We start from the raw sequence: 26707 nt of genomic DNA, 5'->3' as shown, positions 1-26707 counted from the left end.
GTCAACTTCCACCGGAAGTCATTTATTTCAATAGGGTTTACTATTATCTGTGGTTTTGTATTTCCATGGTAAGTCTGGGAATCTATCCCTAGCAGATAAGGGTGTCATTCTGTATTACTGGGACTTTGAGTTCAACATCTGGAGAGCCCTGAGATGCCCAGCCACGAACTAGCAGCACTCATCTGGTCTTAGGAATGTAAGATAAGTTGTTCTTGCAGAGAATGGAAAAACTGAGTGTGACAGTGGCTGGGACACACAGCTGGTGATGGGGGAGAGAGAGGCTGGATAAATACATGTCTGGGAAGGCATAGGCTTGCGCTTGGGGATGGTGGAATTGAGAACTTGTTTTTTTGTGGGGTAGGAAAAGCCAAGCTGGAGTCAGGATGTGGCTTGATGATGTATGGTCAAATGACTTCATCTGGATTCCCTTGGAGGATTTCAGGACATCCTTTTCCACTGGCATGTAACTTCATTGTAATATTACAAGTAATGCTTGTACTGCAGTCTCTGACGTTGTTTCAACAGTTGTCTCTGGAGCAATTGTAAAATGGAAAGGGTCTTTGTTAGGGAGTGAACTTCAGTAATAAAGAACGATGTGGCATATGGGGAGGACAAACTGTGAAAGACACAACAATTGAGGGGGGGAATAGTATGTGGATTAGAAGCTTGAGAATGGAGGACATGGGAGAGCAGTGGAGAGAGAGAGAGAAATGGGTTCTGCACAGCTCTTTTGCATTTACAAAAGGAAAGAAGGTCCACCTGGGAGGGAAGCTAGAAGGAAGAGTTTTCAAGAGCCGAGCCAAGATTGGAGATAAACGGTTGTGAATTGGTGGCTATTAGGAACCCTCCTGTCAGACGTCTCTCTGACCAGGAACTAGGTGGTCCTTCCCCTGCCAGGCTCCGTTCATTGCAATGCATGAGCCTCTTGTAGCCAGTGAGATGCCTAACCTGTGCTTTTCCTTGCTCCTAGGAGATTGAGTTCATGTACAAGCCAGGCAATGTCAGTGCGCCTCCCCCTGTGGTCATCCCTCACCAGCCCCGTCTGGACTGGCAGATGTGGTTTGCTGCCCTGGGCCACCACACTCACAGCCCCTGGTTCACCAGCTTCGTCTATCGCCTCTTGCAGGGCAAGAAGGAAGGTGAGTACATCAAAGGCGGACAGGAAAGAGAGAGTGGCGAAGTGCTCTCCACTAACTCAGTTGCTGCTTGGGTTTGCAAAGTAACTTCCCATTATTGAATTCCAGGGATAATTGGATTCCCCCCCCCCCACTTTCTTTGGGGAGAGAAAGGGAAAGTCTCTTTGGTCTCCACTTTTCAGAAGGTTAGGGAGGAGGTGAGTTAACCTTCCAGAATTGGAGACTGCATCTGCGCTGCAGAGCTAATGCAGATTTAGAATGTGGAGAGCAGCCAGGAACATCTCTGTAGTACAGCTCATGAGCAACAACTCTCTTTTTCTGCCTGTTCCCCATCTCTTGCTTACCTTATGAACAGGGTGTTCAGATCTATCCAGAGAGTAAGCATGTGCTGAGGCTAGTGGCAGTGACACTGTCTTCTTCCTTTCCCTGCAGTGATCCATCTTGTGCAAGTAGATGACTCCAAATACCCCTTCAGGTCGAATCCACCTTCCTACATCCGGGCTCAGCTGTACAAGTACTGGTTCATGGAGGGTGCTGAGGACGGGTGAGTGAGGGGACAGGAGATTGGCAGTAGAGGAGGCCTCTGGGAAAGGTCACACATGGGGGAAGTTACATTTTTGTCAAATTCTATTTCATTTCATGTTTACAAAAAGGGCTTTCGTGGGCATAAAATGGCCCCTGGAGAGGTGAACATGGGGTGGAATTACTACACTAGGAGCTCTTGGGGGCAATAAGTAAATAAAATTGGGCACATTTTGGATGGCCTCAAAAATTACTTTGGTGGGCCATATGTGGCCTACAGGTGGCACCCTCCCTACCCCTTTCCTAATTAACAAGGAACACCTCTTAAAGCTCTAGGTCTGTATGTTCAAGTAGTGCTATTGGATTGATTGGGTCTACCCACCTGTTGACTCACCATTCAGCAATTGATTCAGTGGGTCTACTCTTGTTGACACTGACCAACAGGACACTGTCCCTAGTCTCCTGCCCTCATCCTGCCCATTTTACTTAGTCATGACATTGTATTCTGCTTTTCCATGGTGCTGAAGGTGTGGCTAACAGGAATGATGCAAGTGGAGGCTCTTGCATTGCTGCCTTCCTGCCCTCCTCAAGGTGGTGGGTAGGGAGACATGCCTCCCACAGGCACATAACCATTCTAATGAGGCTTCCCATTGCCTTGCAGGTCTCTCCCTCAGCAGTGGTGGAGGAGGCAGCGGATTGAGGAATTCTACCCCATTGTCTTCCTGGGTGACTCCAACTTGGATGCCCTTTTAGCTCAGCATGGGCTTAAGGTAAGAGAGAGTGGGTGAGTAGGCTTGGGAAGGAGAAACCGGCCACATGAAGAAGAAGGAGATGAGCTGGGAAAGAGGGGCATGTGTCTTGGCAAGATGAGGAGAGGGGCATGGGCAGGGTGACCAGATGTCATAAACAGAAACCAGGACAAGGTGCCACAAAATGTAGAACATTCAAGAAAAATTGAGGATGTGACCAAATAAAAGCTAATAGCATTCCTATAAATATAAATTCATGCTTCTTGGTCATGCTGAAACTGGAGGATATTTGTTTCATTCTTCCTGGACAGAAGGTTGAAATGTAGGGAAAATCCTGGAAAATGAGGCTGTTTTTTCACCCAGGTCATGGGCAGCCAGGCAGTCTGTTTCCAAGACTATGGTGAATCCACTGTGGGGTTTTCCTTATCAGCTGCTCCAAATTGCATGGGAATTCCACCAGTGCCAAATATATATATTCTGTGTGGGTCCAAGTTGCGTGTCGATTTATGGCGACCCCACAAACTTCATAGTGTTTTGTTAAACAAGTTATCCTCAGAGGTCAAGTCTTGCTTTATTTTTTTTCTTTGTTTTGCTGAATCCTGAGGTCATAAATACTTTAAATGCATCAGATTCCATCTGATCTTGGAAGCTTAAGCAGGGTCAGCCATATTTAATCCTTGGCCATTGAATCCCAGGTACTGGAGGCTATGTTTCAGAGGAGGAAACTGGCAAAACCACTTCAGAGTCTTCCAGTGATGTAGACTTGAGTCAGTTGACTCGGATTCAAGTTGAACTCAAGTTGCTTCGGTGACTTGGCTTGGACTTGACCTGGCAAAAATGACACACTGACTCGACTTGACTTGAGACATGTGTATTTTTAGTGACTGACCTGCTGGTGCCATTTCACTTCAAGCAGCAAGCAAATCCCACCCACAGAGCACAGGCTGCATTTCTCGGAAGGGAACAGCAAATGCATTAGGGAATGGGCTTGAGGTGGAAGGATCCTTCTTAAGCTTTTGAAAAACTTTAGAAGACTCTTCTGATGTGCAGAGCTTTCAGGCTACCAAACAGACCTGAGTCCTCCACCTCAGGCCCATTGCTTAATGTGTTTCCCTCCAAGAAATGCCCCTGCCTCCTTTTTCTGTTAAAATTGGCTCCCAGACTTGAGACTTGAGACTTGACTTGAACATGTTTTGCAAGGACTTGAGACTTGACTTGAGATCTGAAGGGTAGAGACTTGAGACTTGGACTAAAAGACTGAAATACATCACTGGAGTCTTCCTTGTATAAGAAAACCTTGTGAATTCTTTTTTATTCTTCCAAATATATTTTTTATTACTTTCAACATTAAAAAACCTTGTGAATTCATGAGGTTGCCAGAAGTCGGCAGGCGACTTGAAGGCACAGTTGTTGTGACTGGTGCCAGAATGAAGGCAGCATTGGTGTCAGTTGGAGCTCTAAGGAAAAGATACTCCACAACTGGGGTTCCACGGCAGAGAAGGTCCTGCTCCCATTTCTCCTCTCCGTGGATTGTCTGTCCTCACACCTTTTTTCTCTTCCCAGGACAAGACCCCCCTGAAGCGCCCCTCATCTTCCTTCTTGCCGATGGCCTTGCAGCGAGTGCGGGAGTTCGTCCACCCTCACACCAGCCCTGCTGTCATCTGGTCCTTGTACCTCACCGCGGCGGCCATTTCCCTCCTGAGGGTGATGGGGGGCTGGCTGCTGGCAGGAGGTGGACCAGCTGGGGGAAAGCATAAGACTGCCAAGCGGATGGATCCCGGCGTGGCTGATGCTGGTGGGGACCTGGCTGGCAACGAGAAGAATGGACAGCTGAGAAGGAAAGAGGCGGCCGCCACAGAAAGGTCCTCGGGGGTGGCGGCGGAGCCCCTTACGGATGGGCTGAGGAACATCAAGAAGAAGAAGTAGCCGTCTCGCCATCACTGTCTTCTGGCCACTGTGACTGACGCCACCATTTTCCTCCTGAACAATGCCTCCACGCTCTCCTTGGACCAGTTCCTCGTAGGGTATCTTAGGCGTGGGCAACTGGTATGTGGCACGTTGTGTGTCACTGGGTCTGGGGCCTTGCTCAGAATCTCCTTGCTGTTGCCTCAAGGTCCCTCATTTTTCTCTCTTTCACCCCACATCTCCCATTCAGAGTTGTTGGTCTGCTTCATTTAAACAAGGCTCTGTGAGATTGGGATCCTGTTGAATTGCCCTCTTCATGAATGTGTCCCCCTTTCCCCTCCTTCTGCCTGAGGATGTGGGCTCAGTTGTGATTCGGGGCTCTTCTTCTTAGACCTCCAATCCTTAATCATGTCTCTGAATTGAGCCCCCCATGCCTTGGAGCACTCTAAGGAGAGGGTGGCCTCTGCGGAAATCTCGGTGCCAGGGCTGAGAGGTGGCCATCAGAGACCAGAGGGTGGGCATTCCCCCCCCCGCCATGCTTCTTCTTATCCCCCCTCCCCCCAAAAAAACAAAACAAAACCAGGCTGCAGTTTCATTCCTGACTCAATCAAAAGTGGAATATTGCAATGCCACTTTTGCTTTAGATTTTGGACCTTGGTGTTTTTGTTTTGGTTTATATTTTTTCTGACGGTTATTTTGGCTGCAAAACTGACCAATTTTAAACATGTTTTAGGGCCTTTGGGGCCCAACACATGGCCCTTTCCCCACCTTCCTGCTGCAGAAACATAATCCCATACAGCTCTTGAGGATGTGGTCAGAAGTGCTGTCCATTGTCCTTTGACACTAGCTATCTTGTGAGACTTAGTGCACCATGCTGTGGCTTCTGGCAGATTGTTTGGAGCTGGCATAAAAGGGGGGTGGTCTGCACTTTTTTGTTTTTGGGTTTGTTTCTTTTGAAGGGAGGGAATACAATGAAGAAGAGTCTCCTTTCCTTTCCCTCCCTCAATTGGAAATGGTGGCTTCTCACACTCCCTGTTTTTTTTTAATGAGAATGGAAGAGTTTGGGCTTCCATAGTACCAGAATTGGGGGAAGGGTCTTATGGCCTTCCTACAGCCTCCCTCCGCAATACTCCTCTGACTAATTGGCCAGCCCAGCCCTCCTTTTCCCCTGCTTCCCCAATGATCTGTGGGTCCTCTTGTTCTTGCCTTCACCTCCTCTTGTGCCTCCATATCCCAGAAAGTGGAGGATAGTGGGGGCCCATTGCCATGACTGTGCCTGTCCAGTGAGATGGTGGAAGGTCAGGGCTGGGCTGGGCCCACATCAGACCCCTCAGCTTTGCCCCATGCCCCTTGAGCTGAGCAGAGCTGTGCTTCTAGCCAGGACCAGAGAAAGAGAAATGAGAGTTATCTATAATTTTCTAAATAAAGCCTTTACATTCCACCTGTGTGTTCCTTGTGGGGCTGCAGGGAGCTGGAGTTGGAGGGTAGCAAGCTGAGCATAGGCTGCTATTTCCCCCAAATGCAAGTGGTGGTTCCAGTTTGCAAATAGGGGAGCATTTAGGGAATAATTCGTGGGATTAACCAAAAGCTTGATGCCTTCGTATCATGTCATGACCAGACTGTTTTTACAGGAGTTTGCTTGGCCCACATGGAAGGGAGTTGCACGATGCTTGGAATAGGACTATGGAGAGGATTGTTTCATAGCATCCATGGAGATGGCAAGGCACAAAATGCCAGGACAAGGGTGACCCCTGCAAGCTGCTATACCAGGGTGGATAAATATAAAGAAGCTTCATTTCCCCTTTCTAGGGACCCTGAAGGGCCACAGGTCCTCATGCAAACATCCAGATCATTTGCTGACAAAAAAGGCGTCTCCTGAGTCTAAAATGTATTTATTATTTATTTATATATGGTATTTATACCCCGCCCTTCAGCCCTAAAGGCTCTCAGAGCAGCTAAAATGCCCAGGGAGGGCTGAAAATGTACCAGAAGTGGCCCCTGTGCTTTTTTGCATTTGAGAACATTAAAATCCCCCCCCCCATGAATGTTGGGGGCCACAAGCAACTTCAGCAACCGTACTTCCTAATAGTTTCCAAACTCTGGCCTTGCAGATGTTTTGTACTTTAGTTCCCAGAATCCCAGCCCTTTGGCCAAGATGGCTGAAGCTTTTAGGAGCTGAAGTCAAAAACATCTGGAAGACCTGAGTTTGGGAATTAATATACTAGATGATAAAACCCTTCTCCCACAGGTGCTGTGACCAAGGCTGCATCTGCACTGGAGAATTAATGCAGCTTGGCACCACTTTTAACTGCCGTGGCCACTCAATGCTATGGAATTCTGGGATTTATTTTGTGAGATGTTTGTCCTTCTTCCCCAGAGAGCTCTGGTGCCATGACAAGCTACAAACCCTAGGATTCCATAGGATGAAGCCATGTCAATTAAAGCAGTGTCAGACTGCTTTAGTCCTGCAATGCAGATGCAGTCTTGGTTCAGCAAGACTGATGTTCATGCCCATAGTCCAGACCTGCACAACTTGGCAGTAGGTAGGGGTCAAAGGTAAAATAGGCTAAGATTCTTTGGGCCACAGATAGGTTTTAACTGAATGTTAATTATTCATTCCATCTTCCTCCTCCTTTGCCCAGACTTCTTGGGAGAGGGCTGAACGATGGAGGAGGCTTGAGGGGCGAATGTTTGCCCCTCTTCCTCCTCTGCTGCCTGGTCTTCTCAGGAGAAAGCCAGGCAAAGGAGGAGCCTTGCAGGGCGAGTGTTCACCCATCCTTCTCCACCGCCACCTGGCCGCCTCCTCTTGAGAAATCCAGGCAGTGGAGCAGCCTCGAGTGGCAAGCATTTCCCCTTCCTCCCAGCCTTCTCCTTGGGAGAAACAGGTGGCCTTCCCAGTTCCTTCCTCTGGAATAGAGCCTCCAGCACCAGGCATTGATTGGCGATCTCCCATCCAAGCACTAACCAGGGCTGACCTGGCTTAACTTCCAAGATCAGATGGGATCCGGTGCCTTTAGGGTACCTTTGCCATAATCATCTCTGCTGACCTATACAGAACCCAACAAAAACCTTTCTTAATCTATAATCTTGAATTGCATTTTATTGATTTTTAGGCAAAGCTATCGTTTCACTCTGAATACATTTCTCTGTACTTCTGGTGCCTCTGGCTGATTGCAAAAGGTGGAAGGTGCCTTTTCCTGGGTTCTTCCATCACGGAAGCTAAGTCATGAAAGGACTGGTGTATCTGCCAATCCCGCTAAAATCTAGAACGTCTGTGGGGTCAGCGAGTCCCAAGTAGATCTCATCCAGGGTCATCTTCACCAGGACAACTGACCTGGACAATACTTGTCTATGAGGCCTTGGTAGTAAGGCTTCAGCTCCTGGGGGTCTGGAAGGTCCTCAGATTTGGTATAGAGGTCGAATTTGCTGTAGAAAGGAGAGTAGATATTTCAGATTTACTATCCGTCGGATCCTCTGCAATGGCGTCGTATCACTTGCTGAAAAATAGCAAAGACTTGGAACAAGTATTCATGAAAGTGAAGCAAGAAAGTGCAAAAGCAGGGCTACAGTTGAATATTAAGAAGACAAATAATGACCACAGATTATGTACATAACTTTAAAAGGATGATAACACCCAAAATCCACAAAACAGTGATGCTTTTATCATAGCTACCAAAATGCATAAAACACATGACACAAGCTGATCAAGAAGCTGATCAATACATAATGCAAGCTGATCTTACCTTGATACAGGATGTCAACATGATCAAGAAGAAGATGAAGAAGCTGTTGGAGCCTTGACAGCTTGCATCATGTATTTGGTATATTTTGGTTAGCTGAACAAAGATATCACTGTTTTATGGATTTTGCATGTTGTTGTACTTTGCAATATGGCCAACATGTCCCTGAATATATAACTTTAAAGCGGGTCACAAAGACACTGAAATAGCTAAAGATTACCTATACCTTGGCTCAATCATTAACCAAAATGGATGCTGCTGTCAAGAAATCCAAACGCAAAGGCCTGGATAGAGAGCCAGGAAGGAACTAGGCAAGAGTCAAAACATTTCATTAAATACTAAAATCAGAAGCATCCATAGTATTTCTGATTTCTGTGGGTGATTGGTAAAACTAGAGAATCAGTTCATCTGAAATATGATGCTTAAAGACAGTTCTGTGCATACAATGGACTGAAAACACACAAATAAAAGGGTATGAGAGCAAATCAAACCTGAAGTCTCCCTTAGAAGCTAAAATGACTAAGCTGAGACTTGTACTTTGGACATATGAGAAGAGGATTAATTGAAAAAGGCAATAATGAGAAAGTGGATAATATTTGGAAGAGAGGGAAAGTGCATGACAGGGAGTTGGAAGAGACACAAGGGCCATCCAGGGAGTGATATGAGAGCCCTGTTTTTGAAAGGGTTTGGTATTGAACATGGAGCAAGCTTGTTTTCTGCTGCTCCAGAGAAGAGGAGCATACGTGTCAAAGGGATCTAGGAGTCCTAGTAGACCACAAGTTGAACATGAGAGTCAACAGTGTGATGCTGCAGAGATGTAGGAAAGGTCATTCGGAGATGGCAAATCCAGAACTGTTGTACTGTTTTGTTGTCTTCTTCAGTCCCAGTTTTCCTTATTAACAAACCGCTCCATTAGATCAGTACAATACCATATCTCCATGTGTTATGTATGCCAGCAATTCCAGATTTGCTGTCTCTGCATGGTCTTTTCTACAGAATGCAGGATCATCCAGGAAGGCATGGGATGGTCTTCTAAAGGCAGGGAAAGACTGAAGAAGATAAGCCATTGAATATGTCTGAAGAAGGAAGGACAAAGCTGGCAGCATGCAAACTATAAGTCCCACCCAAGAAGAAATACACGAGTTTTTGGTATTGAAAGGGAGCATGGTAAGTGTTGATGCTCTTTGGGAAGAAAATGCAAAAGTCTGCTCTATCTTCCCCCAAATAAAAACCCACCAAACAGTGATACCTTTTATTGGCCAACCGAAATGCACAATATGCTTGTTGCAAGCTTTCGAAGCTCCACTGGCTTCTTCATCAGGCAAGAGGTTACAAAAGAGCCCCTTGCTGAGAATGAATATTGCCAAACTGCTCAGTTGCATTTGCTGCAGACATAACTCTGCTTACAGAGATGTAAGACCCTTACTGCATTCTGGGCATGCCTCCTTTAAGGTTCAGCATAGATCTTGGTGCATCTGCAGCCCTGCCTTGTTCCCAGTCTAGACCCATCTTCTCCCTTCTTTCCTCCTCCTTGACATCTATGCATCCACCCTTGTCTTCCTTCTTTGGGAGGGGAGAACTTACTTGAATTCTTTAATCCAAGGAAGCATCCGGAGATCCTCTTCGTTGCAGAGGTGCATGTAATCGCCTCCCGTGTGCCAGGGATAGAAGGAGTGGAAGCGAATCATATAGAAAGCCTGGGGGGGGGGGGGGGAGACACAGATTAGGATTGTCACAATGGCTGCCATGGCTGGACCTCTTCTGTTTCATGCCTCCATAGTCTGCAAGGACCACCGTTGCTGCTATGAAGACCCTGAGGCCTCCCATCTTGTCTGTGTTTTGCTCTGACACTTACCATTAGCAGTAGAATGCAAAGATATAGCCATGTTAGTCCGTAGAATCAGCACATAGAGAGATCTTGTAGCACCTTTGAGACTCACTGAAAGAAAGAAGTTGGCACAAACTTTCCTAGACTTCAGTCTTCTTCCTCAGGTGCATTTGGTGGAGTGGAAGCCAGGGACAGACTTATATGTGCCATTGGTATGTGAGGATGTCAATCCTAATTGCAAATCCTTTGTGTATGGAAATGAAGTTGCAGGTCCAATTTTAATGGCAATCCTTGGTGCACAAAGGCATAGGAAACTGGTCTTGGTGCGTGGAGATGAACTGGCAGATCCGTTTTGCAATGGGACTGGCCTTTGGTGAGGGGAAGAGATGAATGTAGGGGTCATGAGGATGGGGTCCAATAGTGTTGAAGTGTGTGTAGTGTTTTACCTGCTGCAACTTCATTTCCATACACAAAGGATTTGCAATTTGAATTGACATCCTCATACCTATGGCATATATAGGTCTGTCCCTGACTTCCACTCCCCCAAATGAATCTAAGGAAGTGGACTGAAGTCTAGGAAAGCTCATGCTGCCAATTTCTTTCTTCCAGTGAGTCTCAAAGCTGCTGCAAGATCTCTCTACTCTTACTTTTAGGCAGAGTAAGGAAACTACTTCCAGCAGCTGGTTCAGTTTACCCTGAAAGGGCAGCAAATTCCTCATTAGTTCATGGCTGTCTTTGCTTTCTGTCTCTGGTTAGCCTTACTATATATTTATAGTTAGTTATTTCCCACCTTCCCCCCCCAAAGTTGGAACTCAAAGCGGCTGCAAACATTAGATGTTCTTATGTGCCATTCAGCCCTCTCCTAGGGTTATCTTGGCAAGATGTTCAGAAGACACTTGCTACCATTGCCTTCCCCTGATGAGGCTGAGAGTGTGTGACTTCTCTGGGTCACCCACTGGGCTTCTGGGGCTGAATGGAAATTTGAACCCTGGTTTTCTAGAGTCCTAGTCCAACACTCAAACCACTGTACCTCACTGGTTATTAACAGTTACAGTGGTACCTCGGGATACGAAATACCCAGGTTATGAAATTTTCGGGATACGAAAAAATCCCATAGGGAATTATTGTTCCGGGTTACGAATGTTTTTTCGGGTTACGAAAAAACTTTTGGTGCTTTTTTCGGCTTTTTCGCACGGAATCGCGGCTTTTCCCCATTAGCGCCTATGGCAATTCGGCTTACGAAGGCTTTTCGGGTTACGAAAGCGGCCGCGGAACGAATTACTTTCGTAACCCGAGGCACCACTGTATGTGCTTTTAAGTTGACTCCAACTTACGGTGACCCTTTGCTTGGGTTTTCTTGGGAAGAATAAGCTATGGCCTTCCTCTGCGGATGAGAGAGTGTGACTCCCCAAGGTGACCTTGGGTGGTTTCCATAGCTGAACAAGGATTTGAACATTGGCCTCCCAGAGTCCTAAGGACTCCAACCACTATGCCACACTGCCTCCCACCTTTGACTTTTTGGCAACTCTGCTCCAGGGCTTTCTTTTGTCAAGACTCCCTTGCCTTCTTCCTCTGAGGCTGAGAGAATGCAACTTGGCCAAAGTCACCTGCTGGTTTCCAAGGAGTATTTGGCCGACGCTGAAACCACTACACCACACTGCCCCTCTGTATCTACCACAACTTTTCAGGCAGCAAGATCTGGAGGCTACAGTTATGGGCTCCATAATCGCCAGCCTTTGGAAAGACTGACGAAATGAACCTATGAGCAACGGCACGGGATTTAACCGTAGGATTTTAGCTGCCATGGTGCCTTTTTAGAAATGAAAGTACAGAGCAAACCTAATAAGGGAGACTCAATCTGTATTTCTTATCTGGAAATCTCAAATACTCCAAAATCCAAAACTTTCCTCATGCTTCCTGATGGCTCAATATGCGCAGACTTCATTTCATGCTCAAATTTAGTTTTTAAAATACTGGTACTATACAAAAATTATCTCCAGTCTCGGTGCATAAGGCATATATGAAACATACATGGATTTTGTATTTGGACTTGGGTCCCATCTCCAAGATATCTCATTATATCTATGCAAATATTCCAAAATTTGGGGGAAAATTCCAAATCCGAAACACTTCTGGTCCCAAGCATTTTGGAGACTGGAGCCTCAACCTGTTTGCATCTCAATTCTGAGCCATTTTTGGTGGCCCAAGTTACTCCTTTCTAAAATCCTAGGCAGATTAACCTGAGCGCAGGTGTCGAACACCTTGGGATTTCCCATTTTGAACATGACAGACTCTCCAATTGAAATGGAGAAGAAAAGCAAGTGAGAGGGGCGCCTGGTTGCCCTTTTCTCTCCTGTCCTACTTTTAAAACCATCTTGGCTTTGTGCTTTACTGGCTCTTTGGGGAGCTTTGGCTCAACCAGGATTAGCTCCTTGTTCTTATCTCTCACGCACATCTCTTTTGTCGGTTCACAAGGCTCTTTCACAACCGTCTATCCTTGGATTGGCTGTTTTCCTGAGCAACCCACCAAATGCACCGGGTTCCAATCTCTGGCTGACTTTGAAAGGAAAATTGTATCTGGTGCATGGGGTGCATTCCAGCTCCATCTCTGTCTGGCCAGCAAACATTAAAAGAAGACATTTTTTTAATCTTTAATAGTAGTCCAAAACATACTGCAAAAATAACCCAGTTTGGGACCACTTTAACTGCCCTGGCTGAGTGCTCGGGAATTCTGGGAATGGTAGTTTTGTGAGACATTTAGCCTTCTTTGTCAGAGAGCTCTGGGGCCAGAATAAACTACAGTTCCCAGGATTCCCTAGCACTGAGCCAGGTCTCAAACTGGATTATTTTTAGTGTGTTTTGGACTGTTTCCCACCTATCTACCTGCATCACATACTAGGCCATATTTTAATGAATGAAAAGGTATAGCAACAAAAGTATTAAAACAAGAACATGGTTTAACTCTCTATTAATCCCAATTTCCTTTAATTTCCAGTAATACCCTTCATAATAGTGAATTTTGCATTTCTCTCACAACAACAAGCCAATGGAAGTCAAGATGAGAAAACTGACTGTTGTACTTTGGGTATATCCTAATATGACGTGCCTCACTGGAAATAGTGGTAATCCTTGGTAGGTGCAAAATATGAGATGCACCAATTTGTTTTATTTTATAGGGGGTGGCCATCCATTTGAATAATATGTTGGGAAGGTGATATGTGAGTTGCTGTTCAGCTTCTGCCTTGCCAAGAGACCACTCTGCTTTGCCAAGTGATTACAATCAACAAACCGGTTGTTGTTCAGCTTCTGCCTTGCCAAGTCATTACTCTGAATGTTCAGCTTCAGACCCACTTGGTTGTTTGGTTGTTTGCACTAGTTGTTGTTCAGCTTCTGCCTTGCCTAGTGATTACTCTGTCAGATTACTCTATCAGATTACGCCATCACTTGGCGAGGCAGAAGCTGAACAATTATCTGTGGGTTTTTCCCTCCTATTTATCACTGGTTAAAAAACACCGCCTAAACAAACCTTTGTTGTTATTTGTCATTAAGTAGATTGGTTTTCAGTGGCCCTATGAAAAAGAGACTTCCAAGCGCCTGATTGTTCAGCTTGTGCCCCACCAAGTGATAGAGTAGTCTGATAGAGTAATCACTAGACAAGGCAGAAGCTGAACAACAACCAGTGCAACAAGCAAACTCCAGTAGAGGTGAATGGACTCTGATTCTGCAAGACCTGAGTAGGGCAGCTGATGCATGGCCCTTGGAGGTCTCTTTTCAAAGAGACAAAGTCAAAGTCAGCACGGGTGGCAAATAACAACTAAGGTTTGCTTGGATGATGTTGTTGTTGTTTGTAACCAGTGATAAGTAGGAGAGCAAAACCAGGGGAAATTGGAGCAGCTCTGGATCCCGGCGATCTCCTCCCATGGCAAAGCTGACTTACCTCTTGAGGAAGGGTGAACTTATTGTACTTCATGACTTTGTACATGTACTCTGGAGAGAAAAAGAGAAAAGCAGACGGTGCATTGCCTTGGTGGTTGATCCTGGTACATACACATAGGATCCTAAAGTAGGAAGAGACCCCAAAGGGCCATCTAATCCAACCCTCTTCTGCCATGCAGGAATACACAATCAAAGCACTCCCAAATGATGGCCATCCAACCTCTGTCGAAAAACAGCCTCCAAAGAAGACAAACCCATCAGCCTTCGAGGCGCCAGCATCTTTTATTTTATTTATTTTTACTGTATTTATTTACGGTGTTTATACCCCGCTTTTCAGCCCTAAAGGCTCCAGAGCGACTTACAATTACTATTATTTGTATGATTATTATCTTTGACTGTCTAACAGCTCTTGCGCTCAGGAAGTTCTTCATAAGGTTCAGGTTGAATCCCTTTTTCTGTTGTCTGGCATCTGGACACCTTCCCTGCCATAAAGAGTCACCACTACCACTACATAAAATTATCATCATCATCATCATCATCATCATCATCATCATCATCATTATTAAACCCAAAGGAGTACAGCTCACCAAGCTTTGAAGAAAAGGGGGATATTGGACAGGGCAAGAAGGCAAAGTGCAGAAATGTTGCAGCTTCAGGAAGCCAAGCCTGCAATCCTATGCTATGGAATTGCCTTCGCTTGCAATAAAAAGAGGAATGCAAGTAAGAACACGGTTTGATTTAATTTTTTTTTAAATGCATACAAAAACTGATGTTTAAAATGTAGCTAAACTGCTGGAAGGAATAAAATAAATCATTTGAAACCTATGCCTAAAGAAAGCAAAAGTTAAAAATACTACGCGTATTTAAAAAAAGAATAGAGGGCCTTTTCTGTAAAATGGACTGTGCCCAAAAGTTGACTGGAATAAAAAGGGCTTTCAATAAGGGACCTTCCCTTCCTTGACTTCCCAAAACAAAGCATTATTGGAGATGAATCCACTCTGGATTTTAGTGCAAATTTTAAAAGTGTAATTCAGGATGCTGGACCTGTTTGGGGTGAATAGGGGTCAGCAACCCGGATGATTTAAAGTCCCAGCTAAGCCTTGGAGATACTACCCCACAAGGAAGGGATCGCTCCTTTCAATTTTGGACTAAAATCCAGAGTGGATTCGTGGCCCCACCGACATGGGAGCTGCCGGTTTCCATGCCAAGCCCCTTTTGGGATTCTGGAACTCTTACCATCATGTCCCCAAGACATCAGGACGTTCTCCAAGCCACAGTTGGGTTGGTACATGCCATACTTGGTGCTATGGAAGCAAGAAAAAAGAGTCATGACCTGAACTCAAGACATCCCATTGTGCAGTGGTAAACCACTTCAATGGGCTGCATCCTATGGACATAATCCTGGGATTTGTTAGTTGAGGGCAGCTTGCTAAAGATGGAGCCCTTGACTCCACTATTCAATAATCAACCGCAGCAACAGCCGAGAACAACCCAAGAGAGGTGTGTGAAGATGCACTTACTTGTACAAGGGGTTCTTCACATCTGGATTGTCATGGAAAGTGGAGTCATGGAAGACGACCGAGCCTTGGACCTGGCAGCCCACCGGGAAAGTGTCTCCCACCACGGCCCACTAGAGAGAGAGAGAGAGAGGGAAGTTGGGACAAAATGGCAATGGCACCCTTGTTGACTCTTCTTTGCTCTCTGGTGTGGCTACTAAGGGCCGGTTATGACCTTCAAAGCCCTACATAGCTCAGCTCCACATCATTTGAAGGATCCTATTCTTCCTTATGAACTTGTCCATTCTTTGAGATCTTCTGGAGAGCGTCTTCTCCCCGTCCCACAAGTCCATCTATTGGAAATACAGGAGATGGAGCCTTCTTGGTAATTACCACCAGGATTTCTGGAACTTCCTTCTCAAAGAAGTGAGACTGACACCTCCCTACTTTCCCTCTACAAACAAAGACTTTCTGACTCCTCTCTGGTGCGGCTACTATGGGCTAGTCATGACTTTCAAAGCCCCACATGGCTTGGGTCCACAACAACAACAACAATAGAGCTAAACTTCCCAATATCAGATCATGTATACAGGCAGGAAGGGTCAGGGACTCATAAAGGTGGAAGAGACCCCAAAAGTCACCAAGCCCAAACTGCTTTGGCCAAGCAGGAAGACACCATGCAAGCCTTCCCTGGGACAGATGTCCACCCAGCCTCTGTTTAAAGACCTCCAGGGAAGGAGACTCCACTCCAAGGAAGGAGTTTGTTCCACTGTCGAACAGCCTTACTGTCAGGAAGTTCCTCCTAATATTGAGGTGGGATCTCTTTTCCTGGAGCTTGCATCCATTGTTTCATGTTTTAATCCCTGAAGCAGCAGAAAACAAGCTTGCTCCCTCCTCAATATGACATCCCTTCAAGTATTTAAACAGGGCTATCATCTCCCCTCTTAACCTTCTCTTCTCCGGGGTAAACACCCCCAGCTCCCTAAGTCTCTCTTCATAGGGCTCAGTGGTTTCCAGGCCCTTCACCATTTTCATAGAATCATAGAATCGTAGAGTTGGAAGAGACCCCAAGAAAGGCCCTGATCCAGCCCAACCCCCTTCTTCTGCCATGCAGGAACTCTCAATCAAAGCATCCCCGACAGATGCCCATCCCGCCTCTGTTTGAAGACCTCCCTCCTCTGGACACATGGCTCCAGTTTCTCAATGTCCTTTTTGAATTGTTTTGCCCAGAACTGGACACTGTGTTATCCCAGGTGAGGCCTGACCAAAGCAGAACAGAGTGGCACTATGGCTTCCCTCGGGTGGCTTCCCCAGTCAGCAACGGTTGCAAATCTGCTCCATTTTTTGTCCAACAGCTTAAAGAGTCACTCAAAATATGTTCAGGACCTCAGAGATCTCCTTCCAAGGGTGAAACTTGTCAGGGATGATGGGAGTTGTTGCTCTTCACCTCTGGCTCTAACTCACCACCTTGTTATGCAGCGGAGCTGACCAGCTTTGGTCAGTGGTTCATGCTTATCTTCCAAAGCAGCAGAGTTTCAGAGAATAGGCTGAAGACCCTGACAAACTCTCCTTGCCTTCTCACTCTTCTTCCTGAGATGTCTCCAAACTTCTCCAGGATCCAGCTGGCTCTTGTATCTTCAGTCAAGACACCAGACAACTCCGTAGTCTTATATAAAAGATCTACTTTATTCTACTATATACAAAATACTATATGCCCTCACAATCTCCAAACTATATCTCCAAAATACTCCAACTACCCACTCTACTCCACACTACTCCACAAAATACATTAGCAATCATAGCAATTATTATAGCCATTGTTAATTACCACCCACTTAGTCAGTTTCCACCCAGTGGGCGTGTACATTCATTTTGATTGGTTCACATAGTTCAACCCATACTTAAGGATTTCATCATCTCACCTTGTACACTTCATGAATCTCAGGTGTTTTCAATTGTACACTCTATAATTCTGTCCTTGGCATTCAAGCCTTCTAAATTGCATTAGCTTTTACACCTGTGTGGCTTCTTAATTGCTTTTGCTTAGTCACTGTGACTTTCACATACATGTTTTATTTCTTCTACTGTATATCCCATGTTGCTTTTTCCTTAACAAAACAAACAATTCCTCTAGATTCGTTCAGCACCTTGAGGAGTTCCTTTAAAGGTTGGAACGGACCAACTCTTGACACTACATTCAGCATCTTGGAGAGCTGTTTTAAAGATACAGTATCCAAATCCTGGCATAGATTCACTGCTCCCTTTCTTGAGTGCAAAAATGTTTTCGACCATTTAGTCTTTTATTCCTATGCGCTTAAGCCATTCAAAATGAAGTCACTCAGTGGTCATTCTTTTTGAGTCTTTCTCACTGACTTTCTGCAAATTGTTCCAGCTGCAAGAACTGTGACCAGGTCCAATGTCACAGATCAAGTAAATGAAAACAATTTTGAAGTTGACTGTCCTGCCCTGAGAACATCTGTCCGTTCACAAGGAACGATGATATGCAAAGGAGTCTTGTAGCATCTTTGAGACTAACTGGAAGAAAGAAGTTGGTAGCATGAGCTTTCCTAGACTTGAGTCTACTTTCTCAGATTCCTTGTAGTAGCTTCAAGTCTGCAAAAGCTCATGCTATTTATTCACTTGTTCCTTTCCTTAGTCTCAAATGTGCTACAAGAGCCCTTTGCATATTGATTTTCCAGACTAATAGGGCTATATCTACCACGAAGGAATGATGATGTTACAGTAAGATTCTGCTCTCTTTCCTAGCATTATTTCTTTTCCAGTTATTCATGCTTTCTCGTGTTGTGCCCAAACTACAGCAGCCTCAGTTTCATCTGAAGTAAGAAATGGCACCAATGCAACAGTGAAACTTTAGCTTTGTTCATGCTCTTGTAACTGAAACCTCTATAAAATGCTACCACTATTACATACAGTTTATCCATCAGAGGCATTGCTGTGAGTCAGTTGGACTGAAAGTAGTCCTATTTTCTTGGGCATCCTTTGGCCAAGGTCTCTGTGTGGGACCTTCCTGTCCAGGTTCAATCCGTTTCCTTCGTGTCCTACTCAGGGGATACAATAGAGCTAATATCTTACTCCAACCCAACACTCTGACATGGGAGACAGCAGTCTCTCTATATCGTGTGCTTTCTTCCCTGGGGATGCTAATTGTTTTCATGGCAAATATGGGGAAAGGGGTGTCTTCTCACTTGAGGTTCTCCAACCAGCGCCAGGATCTTCCCCATGTCATGCAGCAGTCCGACCAGGTGGAACCAATCTGTGCCAAGGAGAGAGAAAGAGTGTCGGTGTGTCTTTGTGTATCTTTCTGAAGGCTTCCATGTAAAGAATTAGGAATTCCAGTTGTAACAATTTGCCCCTCAGGGACCTTGGTTTCCAATTGTAAAAATTTGGTCCTGAGGGAATTCAGTTTCCATGCTGCCCTGCCTTTATCTCTGCATCGACTGAGGACTGGTGCTATTTGCAGAATGCCAGTGCAAGCAGCAGAGACAGACCCAGCGCAATGGCTCCATCTGCACTGCAGAAATAATCCAGTTTGACACTGCATTAACTGTCATAGCACAATGCTGCAGAATTGTGGGGTTTGTAGTTTTGTGAGATATTTAGCCTTCTCTGTGAGCGCTCTCTGGTGTCCCAACAAACTACAAATCCCAAAATTCAATAAGATGGAGCCATGTCAGTTAAAGCAGTGTCAAACTGCATTATTTCTGCAGTGCAGTGTAGATGCAGCCAATGCTAAAGCACTTGCTCTTGGCATGCATGAGATTTTAGGTCACCGGAGTTCAGCAATGAATCTACTTCATGCGGTCGTTCAGACTTTAAAGGAACTGTCCAGCATGCTGATCCCCAAAAGGGTTTCAGTGCCTTGGAGTCCTCCCAGTAAAACCGTCTTACTGGTCCCCACTGTCTAAAGGTCAATGGCTGGGATCTCCAATTCAGAACATGAATTGCTGGGAAAGGTCTTTTGTGCTCCAGGCATTGGGACTCATGGCCTGCAGGGAAAACCTGGACTACTGCAAGCGGCCATAGGTCCCATGCTATATGTCCCTTATATCTCAGGTATAGAGTTGCCAGAGTGAAAACTGGAGTGGGTTCCTATACCTGTAATGGTTGTATAGAAGAGGGAATTTTGGCAGGTGTTTGTTACTAGGTTGCAAATTAGCTCTTGTTGTGTGCCTTCAAGTCATTCCCAACTGATGGTGACCCTAAAATGACCCTATAATGGCAGGCTGAGAGTATGTGACTTGGGTTTCCATGGATTCCATAGGCTGGAGATACAGCACTAAAATTGGTGTCAAACTCTTTATTTCTACAGTGTCAATGTATGGAAGCCACCGCTCACAGCTGCTCCAGATGTTTGGACTCCAGTTCCCAGAAGCCCCACTCAGCTTGGCCCACTGTCAAGAATTCTGGGAGCTAAAGTCCAAAACACCTGGAGGACCAAAGTTTGGGGACCACTGCTCTAGGGCCTCATTCCCATTTATAAATAAATTGCTTTGCAATCCGAATCAATGGATTGGTTTGTCATCGGAGCGTAGTTCACGCTACATTTGCCCCGATGTCATTTTCTCGCTGTAAAACCAAATAAAATAAGCCACTTGCGGCTCACGCTGACGAATGAATCGATTCAATTCAAACTGTTTCCTGCAAGGGTCTCTCAGAATAACCCACTTGTAGTTCACATTGGCAAATGAATCCGTTTCAGTTTGAAGCGTTTCCAGTGGGATTTCCCCCCCGTCTGTCACTGCAATCGCATTTACGTACGTCCGTATGCGCCTCAAAGGGTGGGTGAACGCAGGTGCTTAATTTCTGCTTCCTCACCCAGCAAGCCCTTATCACGCCATAGTAAATCAATTCCGATTCGCATCTCGTTCACACTGACACGGAATCGATATGTGGATTCAATTCTTCAAATCAATTCTTAAAATAAACTCTGATCGGTCTCTGTTTCACACTTGCACAGAATAGATTTATCCAAAAAGATGCAGAAAAAAATCATTGTTAAAAAGACGCAGGTTAAATGGGTCTCGCGCATGGCCCCCTGCTCTGAATCGCTTCAAGTGCGAACCAGGGTCATTGAAACCGCTTCAAAACGATTTGCAAACCGGTGTAAAACGTAGTGGGAATGAGGCCTAGGAGTCCAGAACATCTGGAGCATCTATGAGTGGTGGATTTCATGCCAAGTAGGTTGAATCAATAGGATCTGTGATCCAAGGCGTCCTTCCGTCTTTCCAGAAATAGCATCTCAGATTGAAAAGTCCCCCACTTTTCCAAAACACCATCAGATGGAAAGGGATCACTTCCGACTCGGGGCTCACCTTTGTCCGGGTGCGCCTTCCGAATGCCCTCCGCCGTCTGGTAGGCGTGATAGGAGTTGGGGAAGTCGACGTCGGGGTCCGACTCGTCCACCACGTTGTCCAGCAGGTCCAGGGCTTCCATGACGGTCATCTGGCGGAGGCGGCAGCCACCGTATTCCTCATGCTGCGGAGAGGGGACTGTGAGGATACTGTTACAGAAGAGAAGGGGAGCTGGTCCTCCAGGAATAACTAGAAATATGCTGAGGGCTAGGCCAGATCTTAAAAATCAAAAGGGACACATGCTCCAGACATTTAAGGGACGCAGACTATGATGCACTATGCAGATTATACAGTCAGCCCTCCACATTTGTGGGTTTAGCTTTTGCGGCTTTGACTATCCACAGATTTGATTAATAAGTTCTCTCTGGGAATCTCTAGGGCCTTCAGCGCAACTCTGTGGTCAATGTCCAGCCAAAGTTGTCCTGGACGACTTAGAGAGAGAGAAGACTTATCTAGACATTTGTAGGTCCAACAATGCAATTCTATTGCCAACCTCTGATAGATGTTGACCACAGAGATGAGCGAGAGGAGCTAGAGATTCCTAGAGAGGTGTTCTCTCAGGTAAATCAAAAACAGTGGGCTTTTATTTGTGGGTTTTCCACTTCCATGGGCGCCCTGCACCTCTGACTCCAGCAAACGTGGAGGGCATTCCCTCCTAAATGGATTTAGAAGACATGCGCCCTCTAGTGGTGAAAGATGTCTCTTTGTCACAGTGCATACTTTGCCTCCCTTGCTATGAACATGCTTTCTATTGTTATTGGTTGCTGGGAGGTAAAGACAGGCTTAATTTGCAAGTGTGATTATTGAGGTTCCTCGATCTGTCTAAGACTAATCCTCTCATGGGAAGGAAAACTGTTTAACTGGAAGGAGTACATATTCCTCTTAACCTCTGGTTTGACTTAAAACAAACTTTGGTAGTAAGCCTAACAGGTATAGATTTAACAAAACACGGTTGTTGTGAAGTGTTTTGGGGTGGAATCTAATAGACAGAAGATCACTACTTTGTTGGAGAGGGGACCTGGAGAATGTATATGACACAAAGCTGGAGTGAAGCTGGCCCTGAAGCTGTTCAATGCTGGGAAGAGTCAGCTTCCCTTCTTTTCAGAAGTACTTTTAACAATATAAATCTTCACCTTCTTCATCCTCAAACCCAAGAATAAATAGTTCTTCAAACATCCTTCCCACTGGAAGTGAGCAAAATGATTTCTGTGCAGTTTGCCATTTCTATTTCTATTTCTATTCTATTTTTATCCATATTTCCTGCCAGATTTTTCTGCCGGGGAATGCATTTCTTGCACTAGAGACAGTGTTTTCTGTGCAAAATTTATTTATCTATTGTTTTATTTTTATTCCGCCTTTCTCCCAAGTTTGGACCCAAGGCGGCAATTTTAAAACATACAAAATTTAAACCATCCAAGGTTAAATGCACTGTTTCCTCTGCACCAGGAACATTTATGCACATAATTTGTCCTCTGCACAGACACACAAAAAAACCCAACAACTCACATGCATTTTCACACGGGAGAAGGATTAGCAAAATGTGAAGGATCTATGTTTCTAGTGGGTTTTCTTGAACATTGGGAGCCCAGTTTCTCAGCCAAGAAAGGAATAATTGCAAATATTACTTCCATTCCTAGGAGAGGCAACCTTTTCTCAGCAGACTCACCTTCTTCTGCACAAAGTCCACCGTCTGGTTTGTGTGCATCTGAAGGTAAGTGTTGTACACTCGCTCCATCAGTGGACTGTCCTGAAAAGTGGGACCAAAGCAGTTTGACAGCCAAAGGAGTCCTGTGCAACCTGCCCTAAAGCAGGAATGGGTCAAGTGTAGCCACAATTTTGCATCCTTTCTCAGTCCCCCAAAACCTGCTAAACCCCTGCATCATTTTTATTTTTTATTTTTTCCTGGGGCGCTTTTTCGAGTGATTCTCATCACCCCAAATGTCCCACAAATGTTGCAGACGTGGGAGAAAATGCCCTTGCCCCCAAACCATCCATCCTTCTAAAATCCCTCCATTGCCTTCCATGGTTGCCACGTTCCCCTTGTCCCAAGACTTGATTTTTCAGTACCAAAATCTAGAGCCAACCCCCATTCATGTTATTAATCTCAGAGAGATGGTAGGAGCCACCTTTAATCTAGACTATTACTGGCATCAAGAAAAATGGTGGATGCAGAGCAGAATGGAGGGTGAGTCCTGGCACCACAAGGACCAGGAGCGAAGGAGGAGGCTAACCAAATAAACACAGCAACCTCTTGGCAAGTCTTGGGAAGTTGCAGCAACACCTTTCAATTAATCCTTGCAAACTGTGGCAAGCTGCTGCTCTAACAGGTGAGCTGGAGATTTGTGCAAAGTCCTTTCCTCTTGCCTCTTCCCTTTTTTGGGGGGCTGTAGTCCCAAAATGACTTTTTCTAAGCTCTCCCCTGTGCATCTCCCACAAACCAACCTTGCCACCGTCTCTCTTATGCGTACTGTCCAAGGCAAATATTTATTTATTTTTATCTCTTAGGAGTTTATCACATGAAGGAAATCGGGAGTTTATCCCGTGAATATCCTGGAAAAATAGTGTAATCATGTGCAATCATTTTACACAATGTCACACAAAACCCGACATTAAAGTAGTCACAAAGAAGCATTAACACACATCTTTTTATTTTTGGGATTTCAGAGACCATGCATTTCTGGTATCACTTTATTTGCGCAATTGAGTGTGATAATCAATTGCGCAATTACTCACCATTTCTGCTTCATTTGAGGGATGCTTTAAATGCGCTTTAATCTCTCTTTAATTCTGAAATTAGCCCCAGTGTGATAAACTCCTTAGAGGGAATTTAGGTGATAAGAAAGTGGACAGTTAGTTGTGTGTCCTTGTAGCTTCATCGCTGGCTCCAACTCGCAGAAGGAAAGTCTCAAAGTTCAGGTCAGGTTCCCCGAAGGACCAGATGCCCCCCCATGAGACTGCCCTGGCTTTGAGGCCTTCGAGAGGGACCCTTCTCTCCATCCCACCACCCTCACAGGCACATTTTGTGGGGACCCATGGGCAGAGTCTTCTTGGTGGCTGCTCCCAGGCTTGGGAACACCTTCCCTAGAGAGATCAGGAGGCCCCTCTCCTTGTTTTCCTTCCATCAGCAAGTGAAAACTTTTCTATTAAGGGAATTATGGGTGCCATAGTCCAGAAAAAGGAACTTTTCCAAGCTAGGCTGCTAGCAGATGCAGCCCAAGGAAATACATGGGAAACAGCTCCTTTCCTGTAATTGGAAAGTATCCACCAACTTTACTGACCTTGAAATTTCGGTAGTCATCCTTGGGCTTTCCACTCTCAAAGTGGACATCTGGCCGATAGATTTCAGATGGATCGCCTCCCTGAGGAAAGAAGCTCTGTGAGAACCAGGGAGGGCAAGTCCAGATCAAAATGGGAAAATACAAGGGGAATAGGTTGCCCTAATGGCAAAATAATTAGCCAATTGCTTCTTGCACAGGCCAGTGAGGGTCATCTGCTCCAATCTTTAGCAGCCAGGATGAAAGAGGTATGTAGGCTTAGGTTAGAAAAGATGGAGAGGTGGTATTGTGCACCATCTTTAAATGAAGGTCTGCAGAAGATAGAGATAGCAAGCTTGTCTTCTGCTGCTTATAGCATCCTAGAGTTGGAAGGGATCCCAGAGGCCGTGCAGTTGAACCCCTTTCTGTCATGCAGGAAGACTCCATCCAAACCCTCTCTGGGACAGATGGCCATCCAGCCTCTGGTTGAAAACCTCCAAAGAAGGAGACTCCAGCATTCCAACCAGTAGCATCTTCCACTGTCAAACAGCTCTGAATATCAGGATGTTCTTCCTAATGTTGAGGTGGAATCTCTTTTCTTGTAGTTGGCATCCACTGTACCATGTCCCAGTCTCTTGAGCAGCAGAAAACAAGCTTGCTCCTTCCTCAGAGAGTAGGACTACTCCAGAAGGTAGGACCTGAACCAATGGATTCACAAGAGTAGGTTTGGACTCAACGTTAGGTAGAAAGGTTGGTAACAGCCATTGGAGAGTGTAACAGACTCCCTTCGAAAGTGGTGGACTCTCCTTTGCTGGAAGGTATTAAAAATGGAGGTTGAATGCCCATTCTATGGGGTGGTTTAGTGGTGGATTGCCCTTTGCCAATACCTCCAGGGCTGCCACAGAGAGAAGGATGCAGGTTTATTCTCTGCTGCCCTGGAGGGTAGGACCAGGCCGAACGGTTTTCTGTTACGGGAGGGTAGATTTCTATTGAACGTTGGAAGGAATGTCTTGATGGCAAGAGCCATTGGTTCAGCAATGGAACCAATTGCCTGGAAAGGTGGTGGGGTCTCCTTCTCTGGATGTCTTTTGAAAAAGGCTGGGCAAGTACCTCCTGGGGATGCTTTAGCTGGAGATCCTGCACTGAGCAAGAGGTTGGACTCCATGGTCCTTTGGGGGACCTTTCTGACTCTATGGTTCTATGACAAGTTGGAGCAGAGTCAGAGAAGGGCAACAGGGGATGGTAAGCGGTATGGAGAACAAAACCTATGAGGAAAGGTTGAAGGAGTGGGACAGGTCTCATGGTTTTAATTACAGGAGGATATATTGGAAGGAACCTCTTGATAGTCAGAGTGGGTGGGCAAAGGGACCAACTTCCTAGAGAAATGGTGAGGTCTTCTTCTCTGGACTTCTTCAAAAAGAGGCTGGAAAGCTACCTGGTGATGCTTGAGCTGGAGATCATGCCCTGAATGGTGGGTTGGACTCCATGGCCTATGGGACTCCTTCCAGTGCTAGGCTTCGATGACTGTATGACCTCTGGAGGACCAAGGTCTGTACCAGAGGAGACACTTAGAAGCCATTTCCTCCAATTCAGGAGTGGAAGGTGAATTAGCATGGCAGGAGACCTTGGAGACCCATCCTCCCAATGCACAGCTACCAGCTGGGGATACTCTAGCTGCAGAGATGGCGAGATCTCCTGCTCTGGATGTCTTTAAAAAGAGGCTGTTCAGATACCAGCTGGGGATACTCTCGCTGGAGACCCTGCACTGACCAGAGAGGTGGACTCCATGGGCCCCGGGGGCCCTTCCACCTTTACAATTCTGTGATTCCTGCACTATCAGGGAGTTGAGTCCCTTCCAGTTCTATGATTCTGCAGTCCCATGCCCAGTAAAGCCTCCTTCTTCTCCAACGTGTACCAGTTTTGCCTCTTGGCCTCCTTGTCCATCTCTTCCTCTTTCTCTCTCGCTTGAGCGCTCCTCTTTCTCCCGTCAGAGAAGTTTTGGGTTTGGGCTTGGACAGGACACTCACCAAGTTCACCACCTTCATCTTTTCAGCTCCAGGCAAGCAAAGGAAAGCAAGCCAATGGTTTCTCTCTGTCAGGGAAGAGCCTGCTCTGGCCTTTCTTTATAGCCCTGGGTCTTGTACAAGGAGAACCAACCGGAACCTGAGCTAACTGGAGCTAAAATTGGGGGCAATAAGTCACCTGTTAACCCAGTCCAGGCCAAACTCCTTTTCCTGAGCAGGTCACCTGAGCAAACAGTTAATGCCTCGTTTCTTCTCTTCTTGCAAGGAGGTGGAAGTTTCCCCAGCATCCTCCAGGAACCGAGAAAACAACCACCCCACAATCTTCCCCACAAAGCGTTGGGTACAAACAAGGACCCGGTGTCCCCAGTCAACAACACAAAGGGTGGATACCTGGTCAGCCGTGTCAAAACACACAGGACACGATGCAGGCGGCTGGAGCATGACCAACTGTGTCCCTTGGAAAGAGAGCATGATGCTGGTCCCAGGCCAGAAGATGTTCCGGTCCTTTATGTTCCAGGGCAAGGTGGTTTCGCTGGGGAAAGAGGCAGGTATCCAAGAGAGGAAAGAAGCTGGTCTCCTGCTGGTTGGTCCCAACTGGAGTACACTGGGCCCTCCACAAGCACTAATAAAAAACGACTATATTTTTAACCTGAGAAAACACATCTCTAGGAATTTCTAGGTCATCCAGGGTGACTCTATGGCGACTTTCCACCAGAAAGTGACCATAGAATTGTGCTGGATGTTC

At 45.9% G+C, this 26707-nt stretch overlaps 2 protein-coding genes across 5 annotated transcripts in view; one reads left to right on the top strand and one right to left on the bottom strand.

Annotated features, from left to right (window-relative positions):
• The window catches only part of LMF2 (lipase maturation factor 2), a 33459-nt gene extending 27706 nt beyond the window's left edge, over nt 1-5753 (top strand). Inside the window, 4 exon segments of the mRNA XM_042469220.1 lie at nt 971-1139; nt 1569-1680; nt 2320-2428; nt 3971-5753. Coding sequence (XP_042325154.1) covers nt 971-1139; nt 1569-1680; nt 2320-2428; nt 3971-4333 — 753 coding nt within the window. The 3' untranslated portion in view covers nt 4334-5753.
• A 1527-nt stretch (nt 5754-7280) lies between these two features.
• Nucleotides 7281-26042, bottom strand: MIOX (myo-inositol oxygenase). 4 transcript variants are annotated; one of them, XM_042466625.1, is made up of 10 exons: nt 25966-26042; nt 23963-24043; nt 22351-22431; nt 20646-20808; nt 18519-18586; nt 15337-15446; nt 15053-15120; nt 13818-13867; nt 9637-9749; nt 7281-7738 (listed from the first exon to the last, which is right to left on the bottom strand). In XM_042466625.1, exons 1-10 carry the CDS (start codon nt 25981-25983, stop codon nt 7630-7632), a joined length of 861 nt encoding a protein of 286 aa, XP_042322559.1. In that variant the 5' UTR covers nt 25984-26042; the 3' UTR covers nt 7281-7629. The 4 variants fall into 4 exon arrangements, with proteins under 4 accessions (XP_042322559.1, XP_042322560.1, XP_042322562.1 ...); XM_042466626.1 differs by having other exon boundaries at nt 7622-7809; XM_042466628.1 differs by lacking the exon at nt 13818-13867 and having other exon boundaries at nt 7622-7809.
• Nucleotides 26043-26707: the final 665 nt, after the last annotated feature.

Source organism: Sceloporus undulatus, chromosome 5, assembly GCF_019175285.1.
Source record: "Sceloporus undulatus isolate JIND9_A2432 ecotype Alabama chromosome 5, SceUnd_v1.1, whole genome shotgun sequence".
Classification (NCBI taxonomy): domain Eukaryota; kingdom Metazoa; phylum Chordata; class Lepidosauria; order Squamata; family Phrynosomatidae; genus Sceloporus; species Sceloporus undulatus.
Note: the sequence above shows the minus strand (reverse complement) of the source record. Positions and strands in the feature narration are given on the sequence as shown.

Bases quoted from the DNA above. Each gene is read 5' to 3' on its own strand.
- MIOX (XM_042466625.1), bottom strand. The intron at 22,432-23,962 runs GTCAGTAAAGTT...CCCACTTTTCAG, and splicing joins ATGACTACCGAAATTTCAAG to GACAGTCCACTGATGGAGCG. The intron at 7,739-9,636 runs GTAAGTTCTCCC...TCCTTTCTACAG, and splicing joins CCTTGGATTAAAGAATTCAA to CAAATTCGACCTCTATACCA.